This window comes from Gymnoscopelus braueri (assembly GCF_963280865.1).
Source record: "Gymnoscopelus braueri genome assembly, chromosome: 19".
Taxonomy (NCBI): Eukaryota; Metazoa; Chordata; class Actinopteri; order Myctophiformes; family Myctophidae; genus Gymnoscopelus; species Gymnoscopelus braueri.
Genome location: NC_137621.1, coordinates 45,416,260 through 45,441,644, shown reverse-complemented (window position 1 = coordinate 45,441,644; position 25,385 = coordinate 45,416,260). Strand labels below are relative to the sequence as shown.

Here is a 25,385-nt window from a genome sequence, read left to right as displayed (position 1 = left end):
TATGCCTACCTGTATTGAGCATTTGAATGATGTAGATCCCATGGGCCGCAGGGACGGTCGCTGTGATTGGCTAGTTTTAGTTGTAAACCCTATGCTTAGCAGAGTGGACTGGATTCCATCAATTCAACTCTTTTTATAAGATCACATTTAAGACAACTAGTAACTAAACTTATTGTCTAAACTGTTGTTTACACAAAATTGTACTCATGACAAGCGATGTCATATCAATTCTGATAATAATATCGTCTCTCTGACGACCAGCCAACCAATCAAAACGAGACTGTACCTCCGGACAATGGGATCTAGTAGTATCTCCTCTTAAATAGTGTTGCCATCTCGGCTTATTATAAGCGACTTTGGGCTTATTTTTTCTGTAAAGTTGCTTGTAAATATTGGTAGTTGCGTTTTTTGTGCTTGTTTCTAAAGTGTAGTTGTTTATTTGTGCTCGTTTTTTAAGTGAAGTTGTTTATTTGGGCTTGTTTCAAAAGTATAGTTGCTTATTTGGGCTTTTGTCTAAAGTATTATTGCTTATTTGGGCTTGTTTCACAATGTTATAATTATTTTAACCAGTGTTTCTCAAATATTTTCATGTCATGGACCCCCAAATTAATATGTATTTGTCCCCTAACCCCCAATCTGAAAATGTTTTCTCAGGGTGCTACCAGAAAATAGCAGACCTACAAGCTCACAACGCGCGGTTGCCGTTGTGACCTTGTAGATCTGCTATTTTCAATGTATACACTAAAGTAACTAAAGTACACTCAAGTAGCCTACTGTTTTTAAGTACACTGTTGAGGTATTTTTTACTTTACTGGAGTATTTCCAATTTTCAATACGTTTACTTCTACTCCACTACATCTCAGAGGCAAATATTACACTTTACTCCACTACAATTATTTGAAAACTTTAGTTACTAGTTACTTTGTAGATTTTGATTACAAAACTCATTACCCACTTCAGCCCATACTTTGGCTATATTTGAAAATAGCCGATCTACAAGCTCACAACGCGTCGTGATGCAACACGTTGTGAGCTTGTAGATCTGCTATTTTCAAAAGATGTTTATACATTTTGAAACGGGACATTCTGCGTAAAGAGTACTTTGTACTTTTGGTACTTTAAGTACATTTTTGATGCCAATACTTTTGTACTTTTACTCAAGTACATTTTGAATACCAGACTTGTACTTGTAACATAGTATTTCTGCATTGCAGTATTGATACTTTTACTTAAGTAAGTAATGTGTGAGTGACTTCTTCCACCACTGCTTCTTTTGGGCTTGTTTTCACAGACCTGGTTGCTTGTTTCTCTCGCAAAACCTGTCAACCCAGCCATTCAGTCGTACAGTGAGTCGCAGCCCAGAACCATGGTAGAACAGTGAAGCTGCTGTTGCCTGGTGGTCAGATATGGGATTGCAACACCTCCGCATTTAAAACGCTACTGCGCATGCTTTTCTCGTCTGAAACGCTAGTACGCATGCTCTATTGGCTCCGACATTGAAGCCATTACAGGAAGTAGAGGTACTTCTTGGTTCTACATGCGCTTGTGAGCAAATTTCATTGAAATGAATTGGTGTGGGCGGCGCCGTTTGCCCTCTAGATAATAGATATATTATAACTCTATGGTCGCAGCTACACACTAGTAGAAGTTGGCAGCAGCAGCAGAAGGAGGACAGGATGATGATCCCTTCATCAGCTGCTCTGATCAAAGCTTTATTCCTCCTGGCTTCATCCTTACAGTTGTGTACATGTGAGAGCTACGTGTTGGACGATAAGGGCGGATTGGGACGAGTGTTGGACGGGATCGGAGGTCTGAGCGGCGGAGGGGTGAGGAACTGAGAATGATTATGTCCTCGTTATAAACACACTTCCTGGTTACACTTTGTGTTAGCCCCTGAGACATGACGGTCATATCATGACAGTCATGGCGCAACGTGTTCCTGTTTTTTGAATGTTCTCCATTTACAACCCGTGCATCTACATAAACGTTCAGATTTCAAATGTAAAGTGATTACCTCACGGCCGTGGATGTACCAAGTTAAAACGTTGGGGTCTAAGTACCCGTATCGTCCGTATTGTTCAATAAAACGCATTTTAATCCGATCGGTGGCCATTTTCTCAACATTTCCTTCATATGCTTTCAACTACGCGACCCTCTCGGTTGGGAGGTGTATTGCACTCCGATACATTATAACTCTATAAAAAAATGGCTGCCGATTGGATTAAAATGCTTTTTATTGAACACTACAGAAGATACGGGTACTTAGACCCGGGACTTGTCACATCCGTGGCCGTGGGGTAAGCACTTTATATTGGAAATCTGAACGTTTATGTAGATGTACCGGTTGTAAATGGTGACAATTCAAAAACCAGGAACAAGTTGCGCCATGACGCTTGTGACAGACGAGCGTCATGGGCTACACTTTGAGTGTGTGTTTACTGTTTACATACAAAAATGTAAACCCTCCTTTTTTTAGATTGTTTTATTATGTAGGCTACTGTAGCACTTTTGTTTGTTTCACATGTTAAAGTGCAATATAAATAAGATTTATTATTATTATTATTATTATTATTATTATTATTATTATTATTTTAAATTATTATTATTATACCAGTGGTTATCCAACTTTTTAATTCCAAGGACGCAGTTCCAGACCTGCATGGAAACAATAATAGCGACCTGTAAGGGTCCATTTCAAACCCTCAAAGAGGCCCCCCTTAGGGTCCCTGGACCCCACTTTGAGAACCACTGATCTATACAGTACCACTCAGTGGTGGAAGAAGTACAAGTACTCAAATGTTTTACTTAAGCAGAAGTATCAATACTGCAATGTAGAAATACTCTGCTACAAGTAAGTCTGTATTGAATTAAAATTAATTTTACTTGAGTAAAAGTACCTCAGGGGCGGCCATAGCTGAGTGGTTAGTGAGCCTGCCTAGGGAGCCAGAGGCCCTGGTTGCCCCAGGTACGATTCCAGGCCAGGCCAGCATATGTGTCGATGAAATGAAATTTGTCCCTGAGCAAGACTCTTAACCCCTAATTTCTCACAGGCCCTAATTGGAAACAAGACCGCAAGGACTTTCATGAACGTCCTGTTAAAAGGAATTATCCTTTACCTGGTATCCTATAATGTACAGATTGTTATTTTGGTATTGTTTAGTAGTCTATTATTTAGTTTAGACTGATGGTTCTTGGTTTACCTGGGATATTGTTTTTGGTTTTTTTTGTACATAGTGGTATTTTTTCTCTGTATTTTTATGTTGATTTTTGAACTGTTTGGTTGCTACTATATATGTCTATGAAATTAATTCAAGGACCCCAACAGAAACAAGTCCGCAAGGACTTTTTTGGTCGGACCTTTTAGACAAAAGTATTATAAATGTAACTGTGTTGTTTTACATTCTTTTGCCTAATAAAAATGTCAATCAATCAATCAATCAATCAATCCTAGTTTCTTGAGGTACATTGTTCTCTCGTCTGTTAAATGCCTATATTGTAACTTGTAAGGGTGTGTACATTATTACCACAAGATGTGTTCATTTGTCCCTGTCTGTCATCCATATAGGCGACGTCTCGTCTGCTTGTCAACTATGCCGAACCATACCGCAGCCAGATATTAGATTACCTCTTCAAGGTACAGTATGATGATCAGCCTTTTATGATCCATGTGAATATTCATGCATCACAATATTTTAGTTTTTTTTACTTATGTTTTTTCCCCCCTTTTTTTTCTTCTTTGACTCATATCTCATATCTACAGCCAAACTTCGGGGCTGCTTTGCACATACTCAAGGTGGAAATCGGAGGAGATGCTCAAACTACTGGTGAGATAAAGTGAACTTGTAGAAATACAGTATGTTTTGCAGCTGCAGGTATGTGGGTTATGAGGCCACTGTGCATGCCATAAACTAAGGGATCTAGTCAAATGATACTGCACTGACTGAGGTCACCGCACTCTGAAATAGGGCTAGGCAATAAAATAGATATTGTGATAGTGTTGTCTTTTCCTGGTTTTATAAACTGCAAACAGTAAAGTGACACATTTTCTGAACTTACCTGGCTGTTCTAGCCTTTACCCACTTAATTATTACATACTAGGCATTGCAGATTATCATTCCTAAAAAAATCTCATTGTAAATATTTTGTCAAAGCACCAATAGTAATACCCACAATGTTGTCACAATAGCTATATTGAGTTATTTGGTCAAAAAATATTGTGATATTGATTTTTGTTCCGATCGCCCAGCCCCACTCTTAAGCTTATTAAGTGTGCATCTGGAATGATAATATGTTGGTCCAGTGACTGCATATTGGAGTTTAGGTGGTGAGGTCTATGCACCAGCTACCAAAACCATGCCTTAACCAACCAATTTTACATCCAGTTAGCATTAACAGTCAGCATTACTAAGGAAGCTCATGTCGAAATTACAGTTACAGTATTTTGGCCATAATCTACTTGTATTATCTTGTTGTTTATGTATTGCTGTTGTTAGCACAGTCTTGTGGGACATGCCACACCAACATTTCACTGCTTGTACCTGTGAGTGACCCCTGTTGATTCTTCTTGTATTGTATTCAAGGATAAGATCGACCTGATTGATATTTAGTGTGTGTGTGTGTGTGTGTGTGTGTGTGTGTGTGTGTGTGTGTGTGTGTGTGTGTGTGTGTGTGTGTGTGTGTGTGTGTGTGTGTGTGTGTGTGTGTGTGTGTGTGTGTGTGTGTGTGTGTGTGTGTGTGTGTGTGTGTGTGTGTGTGTGTGTGTGTGTGTGTGTGTGTGTGTGTGTGTGTGTGTGTAATACTCCATGACTAAATTAGTATTGATCTTACTTTATTCTAGTATCTCACTGTTTCACCAGACACACAGTAAGTGATGATATATTTATCAATATATGCTATCTAAGCAGTGAGCACACTTGGTTAAAGTAATGGACTTTTATCATTGTTTCTTCAGATGGAACAGAGCCATCTCACATGCACTATGAGAATGATGAGAACTTCTTCCGGGGATACGAGTGGTGGCTTATGAAAGAAGCTAAGAAGAGGAATCCAAACATCACACTAATAGGTTGGCAAAAAAAAAGTTGTTACCTATGTTCAACTTACCCAATGTAATCCTTTGCTATATACTATAGAGTGTTTGTTCAGTAACAGGGGACTCCCAGTATCTCCAGCTCTTTCGTAAACAGAAAGGTGGGACATTATTTCATCCAATCAGGAGAGAGAAACACTTGTCACCTTCAATTTTATAGTGTTCCAACTCCAAATTTGTCTGCTCCCAATTTCACTTGTCTATCCTCTGTATCATGTATGAGTTCTCTATACTATATTCTATTAACTATTCTATACTCTATTATAAGTGGTCGCAAGTCTGGTAGTTTGTTAGCCATTGTTTGAGTTGGCCTTTGAAGGTTGTGAGGGTAGGGGCTTTCTCTTACTGTGACTGGGAGGCAGTTCCAGCTTAGGCTGCCTTTAACACATTCACTGCCAGGGGCTTTCTAATGCTGGCAGGTAGCTTTCTGCCAGCATTTTTAAGCATTCTGACTAATTGTTCAAGAACCACAGAATATTTATCTCCAGTATGATCGATCCCCTGAATTATGTTAATGGGGTGTGTGCGTTCAGGTTTGCCGTGGGCCTTCCCTGGTTGGGTAGGTCATGGGACGAACTGGCCTTACGACTTCCCCGACATCACTGCCTCCTATGTGGTGTCCTGGATCATTGGAGCCAAGCAGTACCATGATCTGGATATTGACTATATTGGGGTGTGTATTTCTGGATATCATATGTACGCACTCTCATTATTGTGGACATTAAAAACGTGTCCCCCTGACTAAAACACCCTTTCATCAAATCTAGATTTGGAACGAGCGGAACTTTGACAGCAAGTACATAAAGGTAAACATATCACCCTGTAATATATATTTATCCCTATAGATGTAATCATAATATTTCACCGTACAGCATAGAATAGCTTGGTGTTTTTTTAACAGAAAAAAATACAAATCAAAACAGCCACCAACATTTGGTTCTATTCCACATGAAAGAACAACTCCCGTTAGCTGCGTTCGCTTGAGGGCATGTCATTTGTCACTAAGGTGCTGCGGGACACGTTGGACAAAGTGGGCCTAACAGAGATTGGCATCATCGCGGCGGACGGCGATTGGAGCATCTCCAACGCCATGACCGTTGACCCCTACCTCAACGATGCCGTTGAGGTGGTTGGGTAAGTAAAAAAATGGGAATTCGGCATGCTCAGAGGCGGTCACAAGGCGTCACACCGAAATCCGAACTTTGAATCTTACAAGCCAATATCACTCACTTTGATAATCACTTAACGTCATTGTGAGTCCTGCCTACTCATTTCTAGATCTTGTGATGCTCTGAATCTAAAGGGTTTTGTCATGCGGTTATCGTGACTCGTGGGTGCGTCATTTGAGTCGTTTAGCAGATCGGGCAATAAGGAAGCTATACTCATCTTTTGTGGATCAAGACATAGCTGAATGTTTGTGGCTGTTTTTGTAATACTTTTTTATAATACATCATAACCTGCAACTGTGCATGCTTTTTTATATCATGATGGTGTGCATGCCACAGTTGTTTTTTGTCATCGCATGGTATTGTGATTACAGTACAGATACACGATTTTTACTCATCAGTAGCTAATATCTTATTAGGGATGGGACGATATGAAAATTACACGTCACAATTATTGTGGGAAAAAGATTAACGATATTATTGTGATAATCAAAATATGCTTAAAACTTAAAATGCCACTTTTGTTAACCACTTGAACCCCCAGCATCCCTATTCTGGGGGGAACGTTCACCAAAAATAGCTGATCTACAAGCTCACACCGCGTTGTGAGAGTTTTGCTGAATTGATTTGTGTAGAGTGAAATAAGAGCGTACCAAATGCGAACTTTACAGGTCTGTTTTATCAGGTATAGAGGGTTTAAGTGGTACTACATTTGCAGCTCAACAAAAGCTAATTCATCCTAGTGTATGAGGGAGGGCAATTTCACGGCGATAAATGTAAATATATGCGATACGATTACTCTGAGCGGTTTTCTATCACGATAATAACGATTATCGTCCCATCCCTACCTAAAGTCAAAGCTATCACTTCTCCCTTCTCAACCATTGTCTCTCCTCTGTATCTTGCCTCTCACTGTGGCTTTGTATGCTAGCTGCTGCGGTACACTCTGGATAAGGGTGGCTTGGAGAGGGTCAGAATCATAGCCAGTGATAACCTGTGGGAGCCCATTTCCCTGTATTTGCTGCTAGACCAGGAGCTCAGCACAGCTGTAGACGTGATAGGGTAGGATCCCTTTCTGTGCCTGTGAATGGACCTATATGCACCCAATTGTCTCGTTTGTCTCTCCGTCCATCTTAACTTTGGGCACTAATGTCGCCGAACTTTGAGCATCTCGGCATCTCTAACCTGATGTGTCGCTGCCTGTTAGATATTGTATTTTGATGTTCGATTATGTGCAAATGCTAAAACTCTGTTAGCCTACTCCTTTTTTGATTTGAGCGCACAGTCTATATCTGCAAACTGTTGTGCTAGCTTGTGTAATATACTGTTGGAATAACTTGCAATAACACTATTTATCTTTGGGTGTGTCGCCTCATTGTAAATATTCTGTGTTTTTGTTCAAAAAGAGATATTCTGTAAATAAGTGAGTACATAAATAAATCACCATTAAATAAATGGTCAAAGTAGCTATGTTAACACTCTTGTTTTAAATTGTAATATTTGTAAAAGTTAGAATATAATAAGCTATATTATCTTTAGATGTTGAGTTGTGTGTGCGTGTGTCTGTGTGTGTGCGTGTGTGTGCTTGTGTTTCCCCTGCCAGGGCCCACTACCCAGGCACCACCACGGTGATGGCGGCCCTGAAGACCCAGAAGAAGCTGTGGTCGTCAGAGGACTACAGCACCTTCAACGACGAGGTGGGTGGAGGCTGCTGGGCGCGCATCCTCAACCAGAACTACGTCAATGGACTCATGACTGCGTAAGTGCACCAGGTACATACACTGTAAAACACTGTATTGTTGATGTCGGGCAGAAACCTCATCTCCATATTCTAGCTTTAGTTTTTTTCCGTAAATTAACGCCCTACTTGATCATACTTCAGTGTCACACAAAACGACGATCTTTGCTGCATGTCTCTCCCCATCTCTCTCTCCCTGTTTCCTGTCCCTCTCCACTGTACACTGTGATTAAAGGCAGAAAAGCCCCAAAAATATCTTTAAAAAAGAAAAAGAAAAAAAAGTAGCAGATCGTAACAAGCTCTGCTATTTTTTGCTATTTTTGAATTTGAATCCTGAAAAGTAACAGTTTTGGACTTATGAGGTTTCCACCCAACAGAGACGATATACGGTATAGCAACAACTAAAATGACACAGAGGCGTTCCCTGCTTAAAAGGTGTAACAACGTATAGGTATAATAGGTGTAAAAATAGCCGATAGGTCTAATAATAGCTGATCTACAAGTTCACAGTTGTGACAGTTTTTTCACTACTTTTATGTGACACTCTTTTATGATGAAGTATGTCATGAATTTACAAAAAGAAAACGTGAACAAGTTGAAATATGGAGATAGAAGGTTTCTGCCCGACAGCAAGGATACACTTAGTTGACCAGAGTACGCAGGGCTCCATACTAGGCCCCCACTTTTTTTTTACCTCTACACTAAATATCTTCACGGAATTAGTTGATCTACAAGCTCACGCTGTTGTGACGCGCTGGGAGCCTGTAGAGCGACTCTTTTTGGCTAGGGTTTGTGTGGCTAAGGGCCGTCCACACCAAGCACTGTAACTATAATTATAACTATAGAGCGTCGCAGTTCCCGCCCACTTCCTGTTTTTTTTGGTGCCGGAAGAAAAAACTCAATGCATTTTTCCATTGACATTTCCAAAAATATTTATATCTATTAATTTAAGCCTCGAATCAAGCCATCACGAGATGACATGAATCATGACAATAAAACGTTTTTTTCTGTGATTCTTTTAAATTTTATATTTAATTATATGATATACTATATTTAATAAATACCCTTTGTTTTGCCGTTTTCAACAAAAGAAAATCACAGAATCAAACGTTTATGGTCATGATTCATGTCATGTCATGATGGCTTGATTCGAGGCTTAAATTAATAGATATAAATATTTTTGGAAATGTCAATGGAAAAATGCATTGAGTTTTTTCTTCCGGCACCAAAAAAAACAGGAAGTGGGCGGGAACTGCGACGCTCTATAAAGTTCACCACTCTTGTTGTTATAGTTGTGGTGTGGACGTCCACTTGGGTCAGAAGGATTCTTAAAACAATATATTTATAGTTTGTGTGGACTGCCCTTTACTCTGTGTCCTAGCCACAATCCCTTTTTATTGGACAAGTTGTAAACAAGTATTCAAAATGCACATATAATACAATAGTAGACAGATCTTATTTTGGTCGGCAGATATCACACGGAAACTGCACTCACACACATAAACAGGCAAGCATTCAGCGTGCCTAGTGCCTTTCATTATAGCCCGCTGTAAAGTTGTGTTACAATGCAATCATCAAAGCCTATATGCAATGAAAATGGGAAGGTGAGGTAACTCTTACATAACAATTTGAAAACGACAGCAAGAACAATGGTTCTTAGGTTTTTCTTGTGACACTTCTGTAACGATATTTCTTACACCTCTTATCCAAAATAAGCAAGGTTGGAAGCTTCTTTCTCACGGAAAGTGACATTTTGTATTGAAGGAGCTGTAAGTAATATTTGTTTGTAAATAAATAAATAGCTCTATATTCCCATAGTAATCATTGCTTTTAGAGTATTTGTTCAGTAACAGGGGTCTCCCTGTCTCTCCAGCTGTTTAGTGAAGAGAATACTTGGTTTCTCTCAGATTGAATGAAATTGGTGACTCACCTGAGAATGCATTTTCTGTTTACTAAAGAACTGGAGAGATAGGGAGAGACCCATGTTACTGAATAAACACTCTATAGCAACGATTACTATCAGAGCTTTTCGAATCCACCGTGGTGCATCCAGCTTTGTCGAGCGTCTATTGGGCCATGTTCGGGGGAGGGAAGCCGGGCGGGAAGGGAGTGTGGAGCGGGAGGAGTAGGACGCAGGCTCTACGTCCTCCCGGTGGGGGCTCCTCACTGGCAGTCAATTGTGACAACACACAAATGTGTGTGGGGACGAATGAATTGGCATACGGTAATGACTAAATTGGGGCGAAAAAAGGGTAAAAAGCTAAATAATAATAAACGGCTTTAACTTTTTAACCAGAAATATTTTGATTTTACCAAAAATATCCCTTAAAGCACCTGTAATGATTACATTAAATTAACAGATTTAATATGCAGATAAAACCCCTGTCAGAAACTGCATCTCACTGACAATTGTGCTGTTGTTGTGGTTCCAGAACTATATCATGGAACCTGGTTGCCAGCTACTACGAGGACCTGCCGTTTGGCAGAGATGGGCTGATGACGGCAGAGGAGCCGTGGAGTGGCAGCTATGTGGTGGAATCTCCCATCTGGATTACAGGTCTTGACAGCCATGTTATTCCTGTGAATCTTGATAGGGGGGTGCTACAGTTAACCCATTGAGACCTGGAACGCATCTGTGTCACTTTTTGATTTGAGCTAAAAAGCATTGTTTTACACTTTGGCTATTCAAAAATAGCAGATATACAAGCTCATAGCGCGGCACCGAGTGCCGCGCTACGAGCTTGTATATCTGCTAATTTTGGAAAATGTGTGCAAATCTTTGAATATATATTGTTTTAAAGCAAATTTTTTTAACTCAAATCTTTGCTTCTGGGGGATCCCTGGAACAACATATTTTGAGATGGGGGTCGGTGGCCAAATAAATATAATTTTGGGGGTCCTTGACATGAAAAAGTTTGAGCACCACTGATATAGATACATGGGTTTTTTCAGAATACTGTTGGGATTTAGAAGACATTCGTAGAATCGGCCTCACTTAATTGAATTAATCAATTTAATTGATAATCGATACACACACAATTTCTGATATCACGACTCACGCATTATATATATATATATATATATATATATATATATATATATATATATATATATATATATATATATACCCCTAAACGTAATGACAGAATTATTGCTAAGAAATGAATGAATAATAGAGTTGCACATTGCAAATACACGTCACGTTGCGATCTACTATTTTCCCCCCAGAATAGGGACGCTAGGATTCATAATGGTTAACACGTAATATCAGTTGAAAGAATGCGGTGTGTCAAATGTTTGTACTATATTTTCTACCTCCAGCCCACACTACCCAGTTCACCCAGCCAGGATGGACCTACCTGCAGACAGTGGGACATCTAGCGCACGGTGGAAGTTATGTGGCTCTGACCGACGGCAAAGGAAACCTCACTGTTGTTATTGAAACCATGGAAAGTTGTATTTTTTCTCAATTAAAGCTGCACTATGTAACTTTCATGTTCTGCCCTGGATTTGAACCCGGTATCTTGCGCAAGTGATGACATTTGTATCACTGAGCTAATAGAGCCTGCTTGCTCTGGGGATTAATATAATTTTTTAAAACTAAAAAGTTGTCTTTGGCAGTCTGGGCCTTTGAAAAAAAAAGTCGTAAATGTCGTGAAAGCATGTGCAGTGTCATGTTTGTTTACCTCGTTAACAAATGACATGACCTGCCTGGTGAAACATGTTCGACAACTCCTACGAACGTTTAGTGTGGTGAAGTAAGTACAGTATGTAAAACATTTTTGTATGGCACTTCTCACAGAGAGAACTCACAAAGTGCTTTACATACAACAGAAATAAAGACACAGCACAAAGCATTCAAATGACTAAAAACTACAAACACACTAAAATAAACAACAACTACAAATCTAAGACATTCCACAAATGCTTGTTTAAACAGTAGTGTTTTGTTCTTAAGCACTTAATGGGGCTCTTAAGCCCTATTTAAAATAATGTGAAATTAGAAGATCTACAAGCTCACAACGCATCATAGTTACGCTTGTAGAGCTGCTATCTTAACTATTTCTGGAAAAGTTTTGGAAAGTGTATATTTTGATACAGCATGCTTTGATATTAAAAAGAAAATGCACTTTTTAAAAGCACCTACTCCAATACTTTAACTGGAAGCAAATTTGACTGAGCAACTTTCATTTGTAGTTGAGTAATGTTTCACCAGGAGTATGTATACTTTGACTCTGTACTGGGGTAGATTACTTTGGTCCACCAGTGCTGTGTGTAGAGCCTCACTTTGAAGCATATTGATGTCCAGGACCCTTCACTGACCTGCTACAACGATATTATGTGCCCAGCAGGACCCTAAGGTCAGCTGACCAGGGTCTTTTGGTCATTCCTCGGACCAGGTTGGGCGGCAATAGTTGAATGGTTAGTGAGCCCGCCTGGGAAGCCTGAGGTTTGAAGTGTCCCTGAGCAAGATACTTAACCCCTAACTGCTCCTCTTCTACAGGTCTTGAGAGCTGCAGCCTCTATGGACATTTTTAAGAACCACTTAAAAACGCTACTGTTTAAACAAGCATTTGTGGAATGTCTTAGATTTTGTTGTTGTTGTTTTTAATCATTTGAATGCTTCGTGCTGTGTCTCGCACGCACACACGCACGCACGCACGCACACACACACACACACACACACACACACACACACACACACACACACACACACACACACACACACACACACACACACACACACACACACACACACACACACACACACACACACACACACACACACACACACACTCTGGCACACACAGCCTGGTACCAGGCAGAATCTTTAAATACACACTCCAAGGATTATGAGAACATGGTAGACAAGAATACAATCAAGTATTTAGTAAAAAGACAAATCTGAACAGTTTTGTCTCTGTTTTTTTGTCAAGATATGCTTGAATCTTAATAATAGCAATTTTACTGAAGTCATTTTGTCCACATTGTATGAAAATATGTTAATTTGTCTCTCTATGTTTTATACTTCCTAAGATTAGCTATTTGCATTTTTTTTCCATTTTGGGGTTTGGGTAGGATATGTGTAAGATGGGGTTAAAAATGAACCCCATGGGTCATTATTTCAGCCTGTTATCTGGCAGAATCTTAAAATACACACTTCAAGGATTAAGAAAAAATCCACCCTATGCGCGTGGACCCCACTTTCCATCTAGAATATTTGTGATCTGCTATGCTCAGTATTTTGGAAACGTTCTAGCACTTTTTTAAAGAATAAGATCAGGCTTAAGCGATTAAACCAGGGAACTGTATTGCTAGTCACATTGGTTTGATGTGCAATAACCATAGCATAGTTCTAGTATTCATATGTACTTTAAGTTGTGTGTTATTACATTGCCCACATTTATTGACACTACCCAGAACAGTCCTTGGTCTTTTCAAGCAATTTATCTTCTGTATCCGTATTTCAGTTAATTTCATTATTTCGTGTACACAGTCAAATCCCCAGTGTTAATTAATCCGTTTGTAACTCAGAGAGTTTACAATGGTTACATTTGTACACTGACATGCTTGCTGTGTAGCGTACTGTATATACAAATGTCTCCTCATTGAAAGAATAATAATTTAAATGTGTTACCCAAGAAAACCAATTTGTGTTCCAATGTCAAGATATTGCACAAACACACAGGGTTCATAATGCTTTCTTGTTTTTTTCATTCCCTCTTAACAGACTCATGATCATTCAGTTTGCGTAAGACCTCCGCTCCTGCCCTTCAATGTCACGTCCCAGAATGCAACATTCCAGCTGAAGGGCTCCTTTGTAGGTATCTCTCTGATCTCCCTCAGACTGTGGGAAGTTGTTGATTGACGCGCGCCGTTTTATGCCAGCGTTCTTCTTTTTGCTTGCAGGCATCCATCAAGGAGCTCCAAGTGTGGCAGTCGAGGTTCGACTTCAAGACAAAGAAGCCCACCTTCTTCAAGAAGCTCCCCCCACTGAAGGTAAAGGTCACCGTAAATGCTTACAAGAAATGCTTATGAGAATGCAAGCTGCTTTGAACTTCGTCTGTGAGACTGCGTTTAAAGGCACCCTAAAGCACTGGTTCTCAACCCTTATGGGTCTGAAACTTGTGTACAAATGGAACCAAATGGACTCATACGGATCCATTTGGTCCCACTTGTACACTCTCTGGGTTACACAAGAACTGAGAATGGGGCTCCAGTATGGCTCAGTTCAGTGATTCTCAACCTTTATCGTTTCAAGGGCCCCCAGTTTGATAGGCATTAGGCCACAGAAACTCATTTTGATAACATTTTGTTTTATCTCCGGGACCACAATCTACACTATAAAATCCTCAGTATTTTATTTAACTCTGGGAGTTCCAATAAGTTCCAATAAGAGTCCATTTGGTTCCATTTGTAGACTAGGAGATACAGACCCATAAGAGTCCATTTGGTTCCATTTGTACACTCGGAGTTACAGACCCATAAGAGTCCATTTGGTTCCATTTGTACACTCGGAGTTACAGACCCATAAGAGGGTCCATTTGGAATCCTGTTGGTCCGCGGAGCCGATGTTGAGAACCAGTGATCTAAAGCAAAACACCTGACGAAAAGCCTTGTGACACCTCCCTCTGTTGTCTGAGAACGAGCTCTGCGTAGTGCCTGTCCTCTGCTATAGTTCACACCAAGTATGCAAACGTTTTACCGATGTTCCTACTGTGAATGTTTGCTTGTCCTCTTTCTGTTCATGGTGGCTGTGGCAGCTTCTGGACGGCTTGTTCACCATGAGTCTGGATGTGGACGAAGTTTACACTTTCACCACCATCACGACAGGCCAGAAAGGGAGTTACCCTGACCCGCCTCCCTCCGCACGCTTCCCCAACGTCTATAAGGATGATTTTAACGTTGGTAAGGACTTCACTTTGAAGAAAACACAAGCAATACATATTTTGATATCATCACTATCGGGCAGAAACAAAAATCTCTGTTTGATTCATGAATGAATGCCTGATTTTATACTTCCTTGTATGACAATGTTGCGCAGAAGTAGCGAAAATAGCAACGCGGCGCATCCGTGCTGTGAGCTTGTAGCTCTGCTATTTTCCCTACTTATGAAAAATGTTGAAACATTTCACCTTTATGATATCCAAAATAGGGACATCAGGTTAAAAGAGGTTAAGTCTGTGGGTTTTATAAATATTTAACCAATGAAAAGTTTTAACGAGAGCTTGTGACTAGACTACTGTAAGTAACTACATTGGATCCATTGGGACACAGATTATTTATTTTTCCTTTACCTGAAAAGTTATGTTTTTGGACATGCAAGGTTTCCGCCTGATAGCGATAATATGCTATATCTTGAGCAATGACGTAAGAATCTACTAAAGAACTTTGGCATTAGGCACATAGTACAGTTACGAGTTTATTGTATCACAGATGGTATGTATGCTCAAAAGGTGACATGAATGGGCCTCTAAATCTACCAAATCTCCCTCTTTCTCCAATTCCCCAATATGTCAACCCTCTGTAGCCAATCCGGCTTTCTCAGAGGCCCCGGACTTTGCCGACCAGACGGGTGTGTTCGAGTACTACATGAACCTGACGGACCCTGGGCCGCACGTCTTCACCCTGCGCCAGGTGCTCACCGAGAGGCCTGTTACCTGGGCAACAGACGCCGATCAGACCATCAGCGTCATAGGAGACTTCAAGTGGTGAGACGATCACGGTGTCCCGGCACTGCGGGATTCTGGGAAGACAGATCTGTTGGGAATGGGATCAGTTTTTATATATTGTCGCTGTCGGGCAGAAACCAGCTATCTCCATTTTTCAACTTTTTTATTTTGTTTATAAATCAGCGCTATTGAAAACCCTTTACGTCTGTGTGTGTGTTTTACAAATATTGAACCCATGAAAAGTATTAAAAAGCGCTTCTGACTAAACCTCCTAACCTAATAATAGTTTTTTCCATCATTGTTTAGAATGACAAAGTCAGATGGAAAAAAAAACTCTCCACATTAATGGTCAAAAACCTCCTAACTCCACTTGAGCTGTATCTGGGTAAAGTGATGATAATATAAGGACACATTCAAGTATCTGACAATGTACATTATAAAGTCACCATACCAACTTTGATGAGGCAGTATATCGTGTTGTTCTGAAAACATGTTTTTTTTTCTTTTTTTCCCCTGAAAAGTTTATATTTTGGACATAGCTGGTTTCTGCCTCACAGCAGATATACATAATATGTATTTTATTCAACCAGTCTGACCACTGCAGGTAGATGACTGAAGTGACTAAAAGAGATGCCTGATGTATAGGGCCGCAACTATTGATTCTTTTCCTAATGATTATTCTATCAATAACTTTTCAGATTAATCAAATAATCTTGAAGCGGGTCTTTTAAATATGTTTGGAATGTTTACATCATCATGTTACTATATTATATGAACTAATTGATTAACCACTTAAGTATTATTTTACAGTTGTCGCACAATGGCATCATGCAAAAATAGTCAAGAGCCGATCTCCAGTACAAGATCACAACGCTTTTTTCACTATTTTTGCCCATAACTGACTTGCTCAAAATAGGGATCGATTATTAATTGAATTTTAGTTTGATTAACTGTTGCAGCCCTACTGCTGTGTAATAGAATTGTCAAGCAAGTTTTGTTTCCATGGTATTTAATTCAGCTGAATTCTGGAAAAGCCAGTTCACACAACACACAAACCAAACTGTCTCAATGGTACTGTTCTGTGACGTTTCAAAGCATGCTATTGCTTTAAAATTTGAACTGTCATTTGCTATCCTATAATCCTATTATTATTTATCTCTGCCAGACCGGAAGGCCCCTGTCTGTCTGCCTGTCTGTCTGTCTGTCTGTCTGTCTGTCTGTCTGTCTGTCTGTCTGTCTGTCTGTCTGTCTGTCTGTCTGTCTGTCTGTGCGCAGCTGATCTCAGAAACCGCTGCACTGATCAGTGTCAAACCTTTCGTGCACCCTGCCAGTAGGCCAAGGAAGACACTCCACCCCAAAGTTTTAAAATCAGCCTGGCTCTATACCAGGTTGCTTTACGTTTTGGCCCAAACTCTTGACCTTAGGTCTTACAATAAAAAAAACATTTAAAAATCCCCTGAATTTGTTGGATTATGACGCATCTCTCCATATAGGCCACATGCATTTCCACTTACTGTAATTAGATTTTCTGCCATTTAGCATTTTCTTCAAAACACACCTTTTTGCTACTATTTCACTACACATTATCTCTGGAGTCATGTGATAAACATATCATTCAGATTTTTCATATTCTACTCTGATTGCCATCCACAATTTGCGGGAGGGCCCTATGAATGCATCGTCCGATCGATCCAAATTTGAATCACACATTGAGGGGCCTCTAAACAACGCAGAGCCAAAAGCAATTTCAATTAAACCCATAGGGCGCTGCGCACCACAAATGCTACACTGTGTGTTGCAGTAACATGTTTTCTTTCACCAGATTAGGTACACATGATCTCCAGAGTCATGCGACAATGAGTGTCTAAGGGGGTTTCGATATTCCTTAAGGTTTGCCTGTATTTGGCTTCCAAAATTTGTGGGAAAATTACATATCATGAATGCAGCATTCAAAGAACCCCACATTGGAATCGCATGTTGAGGTGCCTCTGGCTTGGGTCACTTTCATCTAGAAAATGAAGACACAAAACTGAGTCCAGGAACTTGCGTTGCATCTTTTTTCTGATGCCCTCCAACCACCTGCTAAACCATGTATCCATATCTAATGGGGGGGGGGGGGGGCACTGTTTGTCTCTGCAGAAAGATTAGAAACATCTAGGCTGAGCTTGACTCCGCCCATTATGGTTGATTTAATGGAGAGTCCTTCTGACCCTCTTCTCGGGTCCTAGATCCAGGTCATTCACTTTTCTCAGTGGAAGAGGGTGTGATATGATTTGGTAATGAGTAGATGTCAGGGCACACATCCCACTTGCCTTGGTCCTTAGCTTCCCAGTAACCGCCTTTGTAAATGTGCATGGACTCTCCAGATATGGGATCATCAGTCTTCTCAAACCACGCTGCGTTGTACTTCCTCTCATTCTTCCGGCAGGCGATGCGTTGCTTCTCCTCCAGCCTCTGCTTCTCGGTGTTGGCACTTTCCCAGTGACCGGCCTCCATCAGCCTCTGGTCGGGCCGCCTCCGGCTGTCCGTCGGCGCCACGCCCTCCTCGGACTCGTTGAGCGTCAGCGCCAGCGAGGAGAAGTGGTACATGTTCGCCGCTCCCTCGGGCAGAGGAATCATCTTCCACAGTTCTTTGGCTTTGAGCGTCTTGTAGACGGTTCTCGGTTTGCCTTCAGTGTTGTTCTCTCCTTCACTCTTTTGCACCACCCTGGAAAACTCCATCTTCTCACCCCAGCTTCCTGACAACACATAATGGACCATACCGTCCTTATCCGTTACTACACCTGTCACCTTTCTGTTAATGTCTCTGGAGAAGTAACTGTATGGAGCAAATTTGAGGTGGCAACGGTCCCCTGTCCTGTGGTTCACCAACTCTGTCTCTCCTGACTGGTAGATCCACAGTCGTCCCACAATGATATTATGTACTGTGGTGGTGACTTTCTTCCAAGAATAGTGATTTTTGCTCCTCTCAAAAAAGCATTGGATGGGCCCCAAGGGCATGACGGACAAATACTTTCCTCTAAACTTGCTGGCGATGGTGATGGTCTGTCTGAGGGTCCAGCCTCTCTCGGAGGTGGCGTGGTGGGCAGCGGCAGGGGGGTGGTGACTCACCTGTTCACAGACCGAGCGGTAACCACACTCTCGGAGCCGGTCCAGCTCAAAGGTCTCTCCCAGCAGGGGGTTGAAGGGCTTGCCCGTGCGGTACACGGTGGTGGAGTACGAGGACACGGTGAAGGCGGCCACGTAGCACATCTGCTCCAGGGAGTCCTGACACTTGGCGGCCTTGTCCAGCAGCTCGTGGTACTCCAGGTCCTCGGACAGACGCTGCAGCATGGAGAGGGGCTCGTTGAACTGCACAGGCATGGGGATCTTGGAGAGGTCCTTGTTCATGCAGTTCTTCATGATGCTCCAGACGGAGTAGTTGAGGGAGTAGTGGGGTTTGTCCGGGATACACGTCCGCCGCTGTCTCACGGGCTCTACCTCCAGGGGCCACAGGGACTCCTGGTTGGTGGACAAAGACTGGTCGTCCATTACAAGCTCGCTGCTTGTCCCACTGACATTATCGCCAGACCTCCCGTGGTATTTGGGGTCAGCAGGGACGGTGATGATTACTGGGTCCTCCATGGCATCAAAGAACTCATTCTCGTCATCCTCATCACTGCCCTCCCCTGAACTGCCAGAACCCTTGCTGTCCACGACAGGGTCACTGAGTGAAGGGGCCGATACTGTAGCTCCTCTGACGGCTCTCTCTAAGTGGTTATGCTGCTTGGCTAGCTGCTCCAGAGTGTCTTCTAGTCTCACCCTCTGGTCTCTCTCTGCTTGCAGGGCCTTCTGCCAGTGCCCACTGTGGCTCTGGGCCAAGGACAGGAAGTCCCGACACGCGTTGATCATGACGTTGGAGGTGATTCTGAACAGCGTGGCTCTCTCCGTCACCTGTCTGAGCTTGTCTCCCGTGTCCGTTCCCTCGCTAATGTCCTCCAGCTCCGACAATGCCTTTTGCAGGACAGAGCCGTGTTTGGCAATGAGGTCGTTGCAGGTGCTGAGGTCCTCCACCTTACTGGCCAGCATGCGTAGTGTCCACGGAAGCTCAGAGTTAGGACTGCCTCTGCCGTCTCCTGCGGTATGGGGTTGCGTGGGACAATCGTCACCCGAGTCATCGGACTCGGCCTGCATGTGGACAGCTTTGAACTTGGCCAGCTCTAGGGCTGTGATCCAGCGCTGGCGCTCCACCTCCGAGCTGGCCTTCAGGTGGTAGGTCTCCGCACCGGTATTGGAAATGGCAAAGTTGCAGGAGTCTTCCACCGCAATGTTGGCCCTGGTCAGAATGATGGCCCCCCGGCACGTGTGACCCATCTCCGCCTGGGTCCTGTAATAAGACAGGAGGCCGTTGATCAAAACAAACCATCGTCGCTGGTAGCCTCTCACGTAGTTGGTCCATTTGAAAAGCCAACCCTTGTATGTGTCTGCAGGGATGGGAGTGGGCGGCATGGACATGGCCAGAGTAGGGTTAGGGCTTAAAGACACACAGCTACTTCTCTAATGTTATTTGACACACAATTCTTCAATAAATAAACCTCTGGTAATTAATCATGTGTTATCTTAGAGCATAACATGTTAAGCAGTCACAGACCACAAACGGGTGTCGTGTCAAACTAACGTGCCAGCGAGCTCCTGTACCCTTTATCTGAGTAAACGGAGGTCAGACTATGATGTGAGTCATCGATGATGTCAGTACTATGACGTCAGTTACCTCTGCTTATGCGGGCACGCACGCACGCACGCACGCAACAGATTCCTGGTTTCATATGTAGATCGGACGAGCAGAAAACACGGGACGAAGTGCCACCCTATTAACACATTGACTGCGAGAATTAAACCATTGTTTTCATCCCCATGCCAGCGTTTTTACCTTATATTGACGATCTTTGGAGAGCCACGGGAGCCGGGATGTGTACACAGATGTAAACAAAGGGTGTCTGGGGGGTGGGGGAGGGTCTCTTTTGTAACCGCAATAGCCATTTTGTTGCTATCGGCCGTGGAATAACTCAACTTGAACTTTATATAATAGATTATCCATTCTATATTGAGCACCTGGCCTTAATTCATGTTAAATCTGATAAACATTAAATCTGACCTTAAGTGCATTGCATTGTGTTTAATTGTCGTGTTGAATAACATGTTTAAAGATTGAGCATTGTTTAAACTCAAGTTTGCAGCCGTGTGCATGTTGTAAACCCAGTCTTGCAGGGTGCTTCCAAGATGTACATGAGTAGACTGCACCAGGTATATAATCTTACATGGTTTATTTTTACATTCTCTGCACTTTGTATCTAAGCCAGACTTTGTCCATGTTCACCTTGTGTTTCAGGCAGAACCTGACTGTCTCATGTGATGTTTTCATGGAAACTATCAAGACTGGCGGCGTGTTCATTGCTGCCAGGGTGGACAAAGGGGGCCAGTCCATCCGCAGCGCCAGGGGAGTTTTCTTCTGGGTTTTCGCAGATGGCACCTACAAAGTCACCAATGACATTGGTTAGTAACGGTGGTGTAAAGTAACTAAGTACACTTTTGAGGATGTTTTTACTTTACTGGAGTATATCCCTTTTTCAGTACTTTTACTTCTACTCCACTACATCTCAGAGGCAAATATTGTACTTTTACTCCACTACAATTATTTGACAGCTTTAGTTACTAGTTACTTTGCAGATTTTGATTGCTGGACTTTCACTTGTAACAGAGTATTTCTACACTACAGTAATTGATACTTTTATTTAAGTAAAAGATGCTTTTTCCACCACTGGTTAGTAATGCTGTATACATTTTGGTTCATCAGACTTTGCACAAAGAAAGTCCAAGCCTCGCATTCATTCCAGACTGAACGGTGATGTTCTGCATCACGGGGTGCATCCTTTGATCAACACTCACACTTTTGATGAATGATTAACACTGTGCTCCTCTCTTCCCTCATCAGCGGGTCAGACTGTGCTTGCTGAGGGCCTGTCTGGCACCAGAGCATATGGTTGGCACACGTTAACACTCACAGTCAAAGTAAGTTCATAAACCACTCATGGCCAGTTCCTGTTTTTTTTTGTTTTGTTTTGCGTTTTGTTGTTGGAATTAAAATTGAGTTTTATTTACAGTACATTCCACCACTTTTCCAATTAACCCATTCAATCCGGGAACACATCGGTGTCTTTTTAGATTTCTTTGGCTATTCAAAAATAGCAGATCTACAAGCTCATAGTGTGGCACCAAGTGCCGCGCTATGAGCTTGTTGTTCTGCGATTAAAAAAAAAAAATCATGAAAATGTGTGCAAATCTTTAAATATATATATATTTTTAAGCAAACATTTGTAAAATATTTTTGTTCCAGGGACCCCCCAGAAGCCAAGATTTGAGTTACAAATGTTCGCTTTAAAAATATATATATTCAAAGATTTGCACAAATTTTCACAATTTTTTAAAAGTAGCAGATCTACAAGCTCATAGGTGTCGCGCTATGAGCTTGTAGATCTGCTATTTTTGAATAGCCAAAGAAATCTAAAATGACAGAGATGCGTGTGCATGGGTTAAATGTTTCAGTGTCATGCTTTTTTGTAAATTAAGTGGCGTTCTCTGCACTTTGTACTTATCCCCACATTGTTTTTTTATGGCTGCAGCTAACAATTATTTCCATTTGTTGATTAATCTGATTATTTTCTTGAGTAATGGATTATTTGTCTTGCCTATAAATTGCCAGTCTCAAATATAATGTGTCCACAACCCATATACATATATGGTACAGTTTACTGTCATAGAGGAGTAAACAAACCAGAACATATTTACATCTTAACTCATTGAGTGCCATTGATGTGTTTCACGTGTTTTACCGCAATGGCGCAACGTGCTAATGACGTGTTTGACGTGTTTTTGAAAAAAAAAAAAAAATGTTCAGAACCCAAGATATCATTATATGAAGATTTGCAGCTCCATCCACTCCATGTTTAACTTATAACTGAAAAAGGCTGTATCTCGCTTCCTAAGCACTTTTTTTTACTTTTTTACTAAAATCTCTGGCACTGGGACAACATAGCCAGAAATAATTCTGGCACTCGGTGAGTTAAGAAGCTAGCCTGGTTCCAGACCATAGACCCCGCCCACTCTCTGAGTGAGCTCCTCTTGGTCTGGTGTCATAATGTAAGCCTATGGCTTTTCACGGTCGAAGAAAAACCTGTCAAATCAGAGTCGGAGGTGGGGGTGGTATAACGACAAGCCAATCAGCGAATATCTTCTAAAACAAGCTGTGCGATGACGTCAGATGTAGGCGGATCCGTGGATCTCTTGTGATTGGTTTAGGGCAATTTGAATCCCCTCCCCCTGGTAATCGCGGACATTGCAGCCAATTTCAGACTGAAGCTCCACGCAGCTTCAGGCTGATAATCAGGCTATTAAGAAGCTGGAATCGGAGAATTGTTACTTTTATTTCATTTGTATTACTCAAACTGATTAATTGATTATCAAAATAGATGTAATAGTTAACAACTAAATCGATACATTTCTGCAACTATACATTGGTATGTATGTGTATATATATGTATGTATGTTTTTATAATTATTGTATATATCCACTCATCAAGACATTTCCATGTTCATTGAACATTGAACATGCCTTTCAGCTTTGTGTAGAGTACGTTGGGAATCTACATTCAAACTGGCATCTCTATTTTGGGAATGTAGACGACAATTTCAAAAAAGTGCTCAAAAATGACAGATCACATCATCAGATCTACAAGCTGACAACTCATCACATCGTAACGCGTTGACCTTTTTAGATGAGTCATTTTCACTGTCCGTCGTACAACAAAGTATATAGGGCTTAACTGCTTAAACCCTATATACTTAGTCCTGTCTTATATCCCCAGCACTCTGTACCAGAGCCTTATATTACAGAGTTCCGCCACTGAGGGGGCAGAAACGGCGTCGGTCACGTGGTTCATGTAAACTGGAAATAGTAACAAACACCCATAGCATTCTGTAAACATCCGGTTTAGGGCTTTGTCACCATAGACATATAAAGGTAGACGCCTCCTTCGGCTATGAAGCGTTCGTATCTCGGGCGCGCTTCCTTGTTCCGCAGGGCTAGCCTTCCACTTCTTTCCGCTTCAGCAGGGCAAACTGGAAACTTCCGTGTGCGTCACAGAAGGGGGCGTTCGGTAGGCCAATCAGAGGCAGGTGGGGCGGGTCTTTTCTTAAGAGGAAACCGTGCAGAAACTAGTCAGTTAGACGCGCTGTGATTGGCCAGTAGTCAACGCGATGTGATTGGCCAAACAGCCCTGCGGAAGAGCCTTGTATTGAGATACCAGTCGCTCCAATGAACTGCAGAGGCCAATGAGGTATCTAGGTTTCTATATCTATGTTTGTCACTATTCGCCAATAGAAGGCTATGTAGAAGACCTGGCCCGAAGAAGTGGACGGAGGGGACGTAACTCTCCTTGAATGGCTCTGCTCTATACTATATTTTTTCACTCAACACCATATCTCTTGCCGAAAATAGCTGATCTACAAGATCACAACGTGTGACAACGTGACACGTGAGCTTGTAGATCAGCTATTCTGAACGGTCGCCCCAGAATAGGGACGCTAGGGTTAATGTGGTTAAATGTCACAATTAAATGTACATTCTTCCTTCCTTCCTTCCTTGCATCCTTCCTTCCAGGGCCAGTATGCCTCAGGCTTGCTGAATGGTTACCCCCTGTGGAAGAATGCTGTGGTAGTGTCACCCAACCACGGCTGGGCAGCCATAGGAACACACTCGTTTGAACTGGCCCAGTTCGACAACTTTGCGGTGGAAGCGGAAACCAATTGACAGCATGATTGTATTGTCGTGAATATGCCTTGATGAATTAATTTATTCACACGATTAATTCCTCCTTTACACCCTTTTAATGTGATGAAAACAACCTGAGGTGGATTTTATTATTGTTTTACTACAGTGGGGGAATTGTGATTTGTTAATATGGGTTTATAAAAACAACACTGGAGGGATTATGCCAAAAATATATATTTTCCTCTTGGTAATGTAATGAAGGACTTGGATGATTGTTTTTAATAGTTTTTGTTTTGTTTTGAATAAAGTGATTTTCTTAATTTGTGTTTTAATTTATTTGATGGTTATGCTATGGACGCCTGAGGGTTCAGTTGAGTCTAGATCCCATAGCTCATAAGGATGTTTTTATTGACACGGGTGTTGATTTACCATTGTAGCATACCTGCCAACAATCATTAACAATTTAGATTAGCCGTGCAGTTTAGTTAAACTAAAAAAACTGTTTTTTTTTACTATTTACAAGTGATTCTGAATCAGAATCAGAAGACTTTATTGCCATGACATGTAAACATGTTAGGAATTTGGTTTGGTACAGTGGAGCGCAGTTTACAACAGGACTGGTGCAATACAGGACAAAACAGTGCAAACCATCATCATAGTGCAAAAAAAATAAGTAATAAATATAAGAAGTGCCAAAAGTTCGATTGTTCAGGTAGGACAGTCCATATAGCTCTCTGAGGTCAGGTCAGGGGGGGGGGGGACACCAGCAGCATTCAGTAGCCGGATGGCCGTGGGGAAAAAGCTGTGTGAATGTCGGGCCTTCACAGTCTTTAGTGACCGCAACCTCCTGCCTGAGGCTAGCGGGGCAAAGAGACCGTGGCCTGGGTGTACATGTAACTAAAACTACAGTTTA

The 25,385-nt window shown here is 41.7% G+C and overlaps 2 protein-coding genes across 3 annotated transcripts; one reads left to right on the top strand and one right to left on the bottom strand.

The window, feature by feature from the left end:
• Positions 1–1,619: 1,619 nt before the first annotated feature.
• Positions 1,620–24,792, top strand: galcb (galactosylceramidase b). 2 transcript variants are annotated; one of them, XM_080414698.1, is made up of 17 exons: positions 1,620–1,826; positions 3,566–3,634; positions 3,761–3,824; positions 4,952–5,065; positions 5,623–5,762; positions 5,857–5,895; positions 7,187–7,317; positions 7,859–8,014; positions 10,426–10,550; positions 11,315–11,442; positions 13,725–13,814; positions 13,904–13,993; positions 14,758–14,902; positions 15,525–15,705; positions 21,035–21,198; positions 21,638–21,714; positions 24,362–24,792. In XM_080414698.1, exons 1-17 carry the CDS (start codon positions 1,677–1,679, stop codon positions 24,509–24,511), a joined length of 2,013 nt encoding a protein of 670 aa, XP_080270824.1. In that variant the 5' UTR covers positions 1,620–1,676; the 3' UTR covers positions 24,512–24,792. The 2 variants fall into 2 exon arrangements, with proteins under 2 accessions (XP_080270824.1, XP_080270825.1); XM_080414699.1 differs by lacking the exon at positions 7,187–7,317 and adding an exon at positions 6,096–6,223.
• LOC308074124 (oxysterol-binding protein 1-like) lies at positions 17,902–20,160 on the bottom strand (the record flags this gene model as incomplete). Its single annotated transcript, XM_080413456.1, has 1 exon — positions 17,902–20,160. One exon carries the CDS (start codon positions 20,158–20,160, stop codon positions 17,902–17,904), a length of 2,259 nt encoding a protein of 752 aa, XP_080269582.1.
• Positions 24,793–25,385: the final 593 nt, after the last annotated feature.

Coding starts and splice junctions, on each gene's coding strand:
- galcb (XM_080414698.1), top strand. CDS start 1,677: ATGATGATCCCTTCATCAGCTGCTCTGATCAAAGCTTTATTCCTCCTG. Junction 1,827..3,565: donor GAGGTCTGAGCGGCGGAGGG/GTGAGGAACTGA, acceptor TCATCCATATAG/GCGACGTCTCGTCTGCTTGT. Junction 13,815..13,903: donor TCCAGCTGAAGGGCTCCTTT/GTAGGTATCTCT, acceptor TTTTGCTTGCAG/GCATCCATCAAGGAGCTCCA.